The following is a 10,372-nucleotide window of genomic DNA, read 5'->3' on the forward strand; positions in this document are numbered from 1 at the left end:
CGTTTTGACTGAGTCTGTAGGTCATGATATACTTAACATTAAATCTCTGATTTACCAATGCATATAACACAAACAAAAGTTACAAGATATAATGAGACAATTTTGAAATGGATAGAGACTACTCTTTTTTACAACCTGTATAGTTGTGGCTGTGGTGGGCATTTCTAGAAGAATTTTACTATGATTTTGTAAATGAATGCCAAATGCAGCTTTTGATCCTTTGATGTCATTCGGCGTCCTAGAATTAAAGAAATCAAACCATGAATCAACCAATGATATAAAATTACTAGTATCCTGCCAATCTTTACTTTTAAAGAGATTTTTCCGTCCAAAGTACTGCAAATATTTGGCAACTGTGTTTGACATGAGTTGAGCAGCCAGTTTCTCATTCATCCTGCATATACCTTTACCATTTAAATGCTTATATGATATTTTATGGGCAGTTTTAAGATCCGATGTGCTCCTCATCATAAGTTCTCGAACATTGTCATTAGTAATGTTTCCGAATGAACTGTTAAGAGTGAAACCATGGTCGAGAAAGTTATTTGTTAGGAGCTTAGTAAGTGAGGAGTATCAGCAAAAACATAAATTTGTCTATCTGGATGAGTTGGATTGGGAAGCTGTGTTATTCATATCAATGCCGAAAATTGTTCCTTAGTTTAACATTGGTGGGACAAAGATCATTAACTATCGCTGCTTTAATCATTCCAGCATTTTCTAATTAACGACCAGATCAAATATGTTTTTCGACATATCAGTATCCCGTTGCTGGTTAATCCCCTGATCAGAACACATTGAACTTTGTTTTTGGGAGAATGCACAGTATCTGTAGCTATGTCATAAGACCACTCTTGTGATACACAAAGCCTCTCAAACTCTGACATAGTATCAGTTTTGTGTTTTAATATGTGTACTATTGATATTAAGAGACCAGGTTCCACATTGAGCTTGCCTACCCACCGATTAATGGAGGTTATTGATGGCAAAGGGATTCTGTCTCTGTTTCTTAGATGACAGTAAGCATTAGCGCTCAAACTTCTTAAATTTACAGCTCGACTTAGATCTCCGTCTCCCCTCTCTGCTACTTTACGTTTGCCTTCAAGAAAGGTCTTAGTTTGAATATCAGAAAAGCGAGCTCTTAATTTATCTTTTACATCAGATGTAAGAATGTCAAAGCATTTCTGATTTTAGCATGAAGTTTAGAAATACGTTTCTGACATTTCTTTTTTCAATAAAAGTTTATCCCTATCCATACTAACCATAGAAAGCTGCTGGTTTAATGCACATATGGTGTCATACAAGAAAGTACTAAAGTTGCCATTACCAGTGTGTATCATGTCACAAGTATCTGAAATGTTCCTTTTTCTCTGGAAGATGCCTTCCTCTTCAAGTGTTGGATCTCCTCTACTGGTAACTTCTGGGTGCTCTGAAAATGTTTTAACAATTTAAATTTACAGCTATAACCCTTTATGGATGATGAAGAAAAGGGAGGAAGGGTGCGTGTGATTGGGAAAAGTAGGAAAGAAAGATTATGGGACGAGGAGCTGTAGGCAAATGGATAAAAGATATTTCTTAAGGATTGGTCTGCGTAAGCTTAGAGAAAAAAATGAGGACATATGTTTGCAAAGAAGGACTATAATTAAGGGGAAAATATTCTAATAGCACTGGCACTAAAATCGCGAACTGTATTAATACCTCTGGCATCAGAAATGCTGTTGTGTGTTGGTAGCCATGCTTCAGAGGTCACATTCTGCTCTACCCTTGCAGTTGAGACGCGGGGTGTTGTGAAACAAATTGCTTACAAATCTGCAATAGCATTTCACACTGACACAAGGGAACTTCCTCGGCACTACAACATTGCTTATCGTCCCTGATTATGAATCACAGATAATTACTCACTGCAGACATAAATCCTGCGCACAAACCTTTGTCATTAGAAGTCCTGGTATGTGTTTGGTACACATGCATCAGGGGTCACATTCTGCTCCACCTTTGCAATTGGGATATAGGGTGCTGCAATATATAGATTAATTACAATACCGACATTGCAGTTCACCTTATTTAAATAATGTATGTAATGTATTACCTAAAGTAATTATGATATGTACGAAAAGTATACAAGGCCGTGGTGGCCGAGTGGTTAGAGCATCGGACCTAAAAGGTAACACCGGCACTCTCCGTGGAAAGGAACTGGGGACCCTACCACGTACTCACTCCAAGATCATCACAACATGAAAACTACAATTAAGTATCATGCTGTGACCACGGCCGCTCAAACATGAGCCTACCGTAAAAAAACGAAAGGTATGGCATAATTATATAACATATATCAATTGCATAAATAGTCACCTCCTAACTCAAATGTTATTACCTTGGATAATAGGCATGCTCACCACCTGATGTATCGCGCCCACTCCTCCTGTCTGCGGTCAAAGCCACTATTTCCCTTTCTACTGGGAAATCCACTTTGGCTTTATCAAGAGGGGGCACTATTAATTAACGTCAAGTGTGAGCTGCTCTCCTGTATCATTACCCAAGTCATACTCTTGATGAACCCACACTATAAAAATACATTAATCATAAGAGGGTTACTGATGATCTAATTTCAGTCTTAGAGGTAACTGAGAGAAGGGTAATATCAAACAACTGATAATCTTACACTTCTTGATATATTGAATTATAAATCATTAAACTTGTACAACTAAAAACCTTAATTGACACAGATGTTCACTTCTCCACTAATGTGTGTAGTTTAACTGTCCTTCTCTTATGTCTTCCTTCTTGAATCCTTTGTCTGTACAGACTTTCCTCAAATTCCTTCATTCTTACTGATCGTTCAAAGATTCCAAAAGGATGGTTTGCTTTCATCTGGTCCATCTCACCAAGGCCTCAGGGGAAAAACAAAACAGGAAAACCAAAAAAAAAAAAACATCCTAAAAAAAAAAAAACATTTTCTATTTTAGGAATGATAAAACATAAAAGTTTCTATAATGATTTCTTGGGGACAAAAAACTTTTTGCAAAAAAAAAAAAAAAAAAGGTGAAATTTTCCCTTTTTACGATCTAGAAATTTTTATTTAAAACTTTATTTTTTTTTATGAACCCCCTTTTAGCTATATAGATTTTTCCATTAAAAATCCCAACAACATTTCCCTTTAATGGGTTTTTAAAATCCTCAATAAAAACGAAAAACTTTTAAATTTTCCCAAATCCCCCTTTTCCCCACTCTTTGAAGATATTCATTTACCATGGTTTTCCTTTGCCCAAAATGTTACTTTGTTATTGTTCGAAATCAGATCAAGGATTTTATAATTTTATTATTGTTTATACTTTAAATTTTCTTCTTCTTCGGGTTTTAAAAATTTTACTATCCTCTTTCGGGTTTTTCCGCATTTTTTGGGTTCTCTCTCTCTCTTTGGTTTGGTTATAATATCAGGGTTTAACACGTTATTTTTCTTTTTTAACATCTACTCAATCACATATATTAAAACTAGGTTCTCTTATTTTTGCTACGCCAGGGGGTTTGTCTCTGGCGAACATTGTTTTCATGAAAGGTCCGGGGCATGTTTTAAAACGGAACCGGGAAAAATGCGCAGTGGCTTGAGCAGAGGGGGGAGAACACCCAAAAGGGGGAGACGGATTTGGGTGCTGCCCTGTGAAGACCTCTGTGTCCCCGGGTTTAAACCTGAAAAAACTTTGTTTGCCCTGTTATAAGCTGTATCGTGCATTGATTGCGGGTTTTCCCCCCCCGGGTTTTTGGCCTTAAAAAAAGTTCGGGTAAAAAACTTGTGGAAATAAAGGAAAGCGTCTCGTTGTTTATTTCGTGCCCTCCCCTCCCCCTTGGGCGTTCCCCTCGTGTGTTCTGGGCGCTTGGTGCTGGGTGCCTCTTGGACTTTTCATTTCCGACCCTGTGGTAGAAACCCCCGTCTGCCTGTGCTTTGTTTTGGTGCCGAGAGACTAGGGGGTCGGCGAACAAATGGTGTCAGGGGGGGGATTTGTGATATTTGATCATGAGCGCGCCGATTTATCATATCGTCCAAAGATGGGGCAGCCATAGGGAGGGAGGCTATCTGGGCAGGTACGAGTGAGGTGGCCGACCCGATGGCCCTATCCTCCCCTCTGGCCGGTTGAGGGGGAATGGAAAAGGGGTAGAAGACAGCACAAGGGCACCGGCAGGCGCACCTCTCGTCGGTGCAGGCAAGGGGGGAGGGCAGGGGAAACATTTCCCCGATTTTTTGGGTGCAAAAGAGAAATTTGCTCGTAAATAAAAACTCAGCGTACCCCCGACAGGCCTGAAACAGGGGAAGAGTGTGATGGAGGGGTGCAGATCTAAAGGGCGGGTTCGGGCCTGAGGGGGAAGTAAAGGGGGAAGGCGGCTCACGAGGTAGAAAACTTTGAAGCGAGAAGGCAACGAGGTTCTGGAAACAATCCAAATGTCGATTTATGGGGTCTGCCGGGGGGCCCGTGGCGGGAAAACCCCCGGGCCTCCCGTCGTGTCGGACCAGTGGCCCGCGCGAAGGCGGGGACCCTCGGAACCGCTCCCTTAGGTTGGTTTGGCGGCAACTGGGACCCGGTCAACCCGCCGGGTTTGCCCCCCTCCCCCCCTTCCCCCCCCCCGGGCGTGTTTTCACGGCCGCTTTTCCCCCCCACCCCTGCCCCCTCGCCCCCCAGCTTCTGTGAAGCTAAGCCGCTGAGTCCCGGGGGAAGGTGGCCTGGGAGGTATTGTCGCCCAATTTGAATGGGGCCCTGCGCTGGAAACAGTGCTAAGGGGCCCCGCGGGGGAATGTTTGGGCATTGCCGGCCCCCCAAACTGCCTTTAAAAAGCTTGGCAGGGTTTGAAAACCTTTTCGGGGTACCCCACCGGCCCGGGTTATCGGCGCGTTGAAGAAGCGGACTCGGAGCGGGGAACCTGTCCCAGCGGCGAGGATGGGGGCGCTGGAAAGGGGTCGTACCCTCGGCTCGAAAAAGGGTGATTGTGGTCCTTGGCCCCCGTTTTTTTTTGTTGCGCTTTCAGGCCCCCCTGCAAAACTACGTCAAACGGCACCCCTGGGGCCTGCGGTGGCGCTGGCGGGGCCTTGGAGTTTGGGCCTTTCCCGAAAGGGAACCGGGGCCCAGGGGCCGCTGCTCCCCCGCAGACCTCCGGGGCCGGAAGGGTAAAGGGGGGGTGCACTGAGGGAAAGGGGGCCCCCGGGATTTTTAAGGTTTTTGTTGGGGGGCGCGGTGAGGGAAGGGCACAGACGTAGTCGGGTCGGGGGAGCAGAGAAAACCCTCCCCTCAACCGGCGGATTTTGATCCCCCGCAGGGTGCAAGGGCTGTGGCAGGGCGGTCCCATCTGAGTGCATGTCCTAAAGGTAAAGGAAATGGGACCGGAAAAATCGCGGCTGGGAAGGGGCGAAACCCGCCGTCCTCGGTTCCCGGGCCCCCATTTGGGAAAGCTGCCGTCGAAAACCCCATGATGCAGGGGGGGGGCTCGTAGATGGGAACCATGTGGACCCCTGGGGGGAGAAGTCCCTGTGCGGCCTGTATGTTGGCCACTTGCGCTTCTTTGACCACCACAGAGACTGTGGGTTCACGGGGGCATTGTGGGGGCAGCTCAGGGCCTGGAGGTCAATTGGCGTGGCAGACTGAAGGGGGCTGCCGGTGTATGTGGCCCATTGGGGGCCGTTTGCTGGGCCTTGCTACCTGAGCAGCAAGGGTGTGTCGACCTTTACGGAAACTGGGGAGGGTGCACGGGGAAGATGGCCCTTCTTCGAGGTTGGCTGGCAGGGTAGTTACGCTGGCGACTGAACCCCCGCCCCCCAACAGGTCTAAACCGGTTCGACTATAAGATGATGCGTGGAGTAGGGGGCCCCGTGGACCCTTCAAAACCGCAGGGTGTGGCGTGTGGTTGGGGGGAGCCTTTTTGGCCAGGGGGGGGGTTGTTACGTGTTGGGAGCTAAAATTCTCCGATAAGGCCCAGAAGGGGCCGCTGGTGCAAAGCGGGGATTGTGGGGGGGACATCCAAAGGTCGTCGGGGGGCAAGGAGTTGGTTGGTGTGGGGGCCGTTTCCTACTTTCCCCGGATCTTGGCGCCCGTTGTGGCGTTACCTGGGCCCGGGAAACTATCCTGGGGGGCCTGGGAAAAAAGATCGTTAGCCCCGTAGGGCGATAGGACGTGGCGACCGCCGAAAAAGGACAGCATTTGGCGGTGAGGGCGTCAAAAGACTCATGGTGCCTGAGCCAGGTCTTGGGGGGGGAATCCCCCCCTAGGGGCCCGGGCCTCTACCGCCGCCCCCCTCCTCCAAGGGGGAAAACCCCAGCGAGAGTGAAAAAAGCCGCGCTGGGGGATTTTTGTGTTTCTGAACTGATTTACAAAAACGGTTCTTTTTTAAGAATTTTGTTTGTTCCGAGGGTAAAATTTTTTAAAAATTTTTTTTGTTTGTTTCGGTTTTGGGATTCAAGCATCTTTTTGTTTATTTTTGGGCCCTGCCCCGCCGGTGGGTTTTCCCTCGTGGGGTTTTTGGGACGCTGTGGGCTCGGGCCTCTTTAGCTGTTTTGTGTTTAGACCCTGTGGGAACACGCCGTCTCCAGCCCCGCCTTGTGTGGGCAGAGAGACGGGCGGTAACGTAACATTAATTGCATAATCCGGAAATTAATGAATCTCTCCAGACAAAAAAAACTATTGGTTTCTTCTTTAAAAAATCCTTTATAAACCTTTAAATAACAAACACGTGAAAAATAAATGCGACCCCTATTAAGAAATGCATTATGGGGAAACAAAAAAAAACTGCTTTGTAGGGTAAAAATCGCAATTTTTTACAGTTCCTTTTTTTGTTAATAAAATTTCTCGCCCCGGGGGCTTTGCTCTGTGCAAAAATATGTTTAAAATGAAAGATACCTGGGCATGTTTTAAAATGAAGGGGCCGGGGAAAACATGCCAAAAATGGTGGCGGGGGGAGCGGAGGAACAAAAGAGGGAGACGGGTTTTTTTCTGCTCCGTGAGACCTCTGTGGGGGCCCTGGTGACCTAATTTTAAACTTTGTGTTGCCCTTTTAAAGCTTTTCGTGGTGTGACAGCGGGTTTTCCCCCCTGTTTGGGCCTAAAAAATGTAGGGGAAAATAACTTGTGAAAAAAAGGGAAAGACTGTCATTTTGTTTTTAAATTTTCGTGCCCGGCCTCCCCACTTGGGGGTTTCCCCCCTCGGGTTTTTCGGGGCCTGGGGGTGTTCGGTCCTTTTGGGGGCTTTCAGTGTTTCCGACCCTGTAAATGCACGCCGTCTCCCTAGCCTGCCTTGTTTTTGGGGGAAAGGAGACGAGCGCCGGGTAAAAATATAAAAAATATGTACCTGTCAAAATAGAAAAATAAAGTTCATTTCTAAGAAAAAAAAAATATTTCTAAAAATTTTAAAGTTAACTTTTTTACACAGCTAAAGACTTTAAATGAGGTTACATAAGTAACTTATGTGTAAGACCCAAAATAGTGGGTATACAAAGGGTGGTCACGGACGAATTTTTGGGGGCATTCTTACTTCGTGTCTTAGTGCTCATTACACTGAGGCCGGAGAGTAGAGTGCGGCACTGCTTCTAGTTTAAAATTTCTATTGGGATGCAAACACAGGGATGGTTTAAACCCCAAACACCCCGGATTTATGTTCTGTCCCTTGTAGGTTTTTGTTACATACAATGGGTTCCACTGTGCTCACTCCAAAGGGGTCTACAGTAGGGCCCCCTAAACCGATCTTTTTTCCCCTTCTTAAATTTGGGGGGAAAATGCTTTTTCCCTTTTTCAATTGATATCAAAACTGTTTTATTGTTTTTGTGTTTTGATTATTAAAGTTTATTAAATCTTGTTAACTTTAAAACAAAGAAATAATGCAAAAGACCCTTTCCAAAAATCAAAGGAAAAAGGGTAAAAAGGTAAGAAAGGTAGGACTAAAAAGTGACCCCTTTTGCTAAACTTGTGAGCCATTTGTGGAATACAATAAAAAAACTTGTGTTCGGGGCAGGCATGTATTCTTTCCAAAATGGGGATTGGGTTTTGTAAATCGTCTTCAAATTTCTTTGGAAAGGGTTTGGGTTTAAATCCGCTAAAATTTTAAGATGTTTTGGGTTTAAACTGTCTGTTCGTTTGCAAATTATTCCCCTTCCCTCACATGTTTTCTTTTGGAATCTTGGGTTTAAATCTTTATCCCTTTTTTGCCCTTTTTCTTTCCCCGGGGCCCCCGGGAAAGTGAAGGCATATTTTTTTTGAAAAATTACAACTGTAACATAGAAAAACGAAAAACGTACTGAACCGACAGGACGGGGTGAGGTTATTACAACGACCTCGGCCGCGGGGTGGCTTTTTACGCCGTTTTCTATGATTGGAAAAAAAAGAAAATGGATTGTATTTCTGGGGAACTAGTATAGTAAAAAACAAATATGAATATATCGATTTATTATTAGAAAACAAACAACAAAATAAAAAATGAAACACATTATATACAATAAACTAATATATACATACACATAATATCTATATACATTTCAAAAAAAAATTATATCAAAAAAAGGGAATCATATCTTAGTATGGTTTCATTTCTTTAAGTTTTGCATATCCCCTAAAATGAAGAAGTGATCTCATGTTTTTATTTCAGATTGATTTTTTTCTCAAATTAAATTCTGAAAAAAACCTTTCCACATCGGTTTTTGCAGTAGGGAGTGTCAGAACTACAAGGCAAAATGCGAGAGGCTTCGTATTTTGAATTGCCCAAGGAATCCTTAATTGTTAGAATATAGTCATAATTTTTTTAAATTTCACACTCTGGAATTTTTTTATTGCTCTGAAAATACTTCCCATGCAATGGTTAATGGTTAAAAGCAAATGAATGGCTAGACATCTAGGATCACATAGCAATAATTTCAGTGAAGGGTAGTGAAAGGTGGTTGAGTTAGTATTGTTGCTATATGTCAGCTATCTAGATTAATATTGAAAAGGCTAAAGGAGTTGATGATGTGAATAGTAAGGCAGGGTTAGGTAACGGGATTAGATCAAGTGAAGAATATGAATGCGAATATTCCAGTGTAGGGGAGCTATACTTTAGTTTGATCTACGAGTGACAACGGTTACAGTGTGTGCTGGAGAATTTGAAGGGGAAGGAGCTATTGGAGTGAGAAAAGGGAAATGAAAGGGGGAAGGTGTTATATCGGGAGGGGGTAGCAGGAGGTGGAGGTTCTGGGGAAGGGCATAGTTGTGACAAAAGGATTCACATGTGTATCCAGGAGGGAGTGGAAGGGGATAGAGGGGATGGAGGGAGTGTTAATGTAGGTGGAGCTGGTCGTGTTGAGAATGAGTAGGAGGAAGGGGTGTAAGGGGGAATATGAGTAGGAGGAGGATGGATATCGGCAGTCACTAAGTGTGGGGGGAGCGTTAGTTGTAAAATTTGAGGGTGTTTGGGACACGAGTAGATAATTTTGAGTATCTTCAAGATTAAAGGAGTTAGTTGGGGAGTTTTGTGAGACAAAGGATTCTTATGAGGGTGGGGGAGGGAGAGGAAAACTGGTGTCTGAGGAGTAAAAGCAAAGGTAGGGGGAGGTTAGTGTGGGTAGAAGAGGTGGAACGTTAGCTTGTCTGCTGCTGGTAGGGAGAGGGGAAGGTGTTGGGGCTGCGTAGAGATTGGAGTGTCTGGATATAGAATGGCAAAAAATTGACGGGGGAGCTAGAAGGTAGAAGTGGGGAAGTAAGATGCGGAGGATATGTATAGGGAAGGTGTAGGAACGTCCTGGGAAGGAGGGGGAGGAGTAGAGCAAACGACATTACTGGAGTAGGAGTAAGAGAAAAATTCGTCGACGTGCTTCCCGCCTGGCTTCATGTAGAGTGAGTCCAAGTCTGAATCTGAGAGTTGCCACCCAAGACTCAAATTTGTAAGTGGGACAGCCTCTATAAAATACATTATGGGGACCACCACGGTTGGCACATGTGTGACTGTGCAGAGCAGTTTGATCGAGTATGACTAGGTTGGGCACATAAAAGGGGTCTGGCTGTGGAACAGCAATGTTTTGGTAGGATGTCCTAAAATTTCCAAGAGTTTTGGCACTGACGGGGAGGAGGTTGATATGGCCGGACAGGAAGGGATTCCTGGGAGGAATGGAGTAGCACTGTATTGATACCGCATCATAGTCCGTGTGGCAGGCGAATAAGTCTTCTCCACAATCTGACCAATTTTGTTATAGAGATGACAATTTGCTGGGAAATAGAGACAGTTCCGGTGCAAGTATTGAGGGTTGGATGAGGTTCTCAGGGATGGGTTACCAGAGAGATCAGCTAGAGTTGATAATGCTATAGCTTGGGTTTTTTCAAATGCTACTGTGACGAGACGAGAGCGATCGGCGGGGCTACGGAAAGAGACTTTGCCTA

The 10,372-nt window shown here is 44.6% G+C and overlaps 1 protein-coding gene across 1 annotated transcript; it reads left to right on the forward strand.

Annotated features, from left to right (window-relative positions):
- The first annotated feature begins 4,442 nt into the window (after positions 1 to 4,442).
- Positions 4,443 to 7,420, forward strand: LOC119570256 (translation initiation factor IF-2-like). Its single transcript, XM_037918070.1, has 4 exons — positions 4,443 to 4,546; positions 5,014 to 5,152; positions 5,558 to 5,753; positions 7,404 to 7,420. Exons 1-4 carry the CDS (start codon positions 4,443 to 4,445, stop codon positions 7,418 to 7,420), a joined length of 456 nt encoding a protein of 151 aa, XP_037773998.1.
- The last annotated feature ends 2,952 nt before the right edge of the window (positions 7,421 to 10,372 follow it).

The sequence above is a fragment of the Penaeus monodon genome, unplaced genomic scaffold, assembly GCF_015228065.2.
Source record: "Penaeus monodon isolate SGIC_2016 unplaced genomic scaffold, NSTDA_Pmon_1 PmonScaffold_235, whole genome shotgun sequence".
NCBI lineage: Eukaryota > Metazoa > Arthropoda > Malacostraca > Decapoda > Penaeidae > Penaeus > Penaeus monodon.

What these genes read in the sequence shown, in the direction of transcription:
- LOC119570256 (XM_037918070.1), top strand. Translation starts at nt 4,443, where the DNA reads ATGGGGTCTGCCGGGGGGCCCGTGGCGGGAAAACCCCCGGGCCTCCCG. An exon ending in CCTCGGAACCGCTCCCTTAG is followed by an intron (nt 4,547 to 5,013) that starts GTTGGTTTGGCG and finishes TTGCGCTTTCAG; the next exon opens with GCCCCCCTGCAAAACTACGT. An exon ending in AGACCTCCGGGGCCGGAAGG is followed by an intron (nt 5,153 to 5,557) that starts GTAAAGGGGGGG and finishes TGACCACCACAG; the next exon opens with AGACTGTGGGTTCACGGGGG.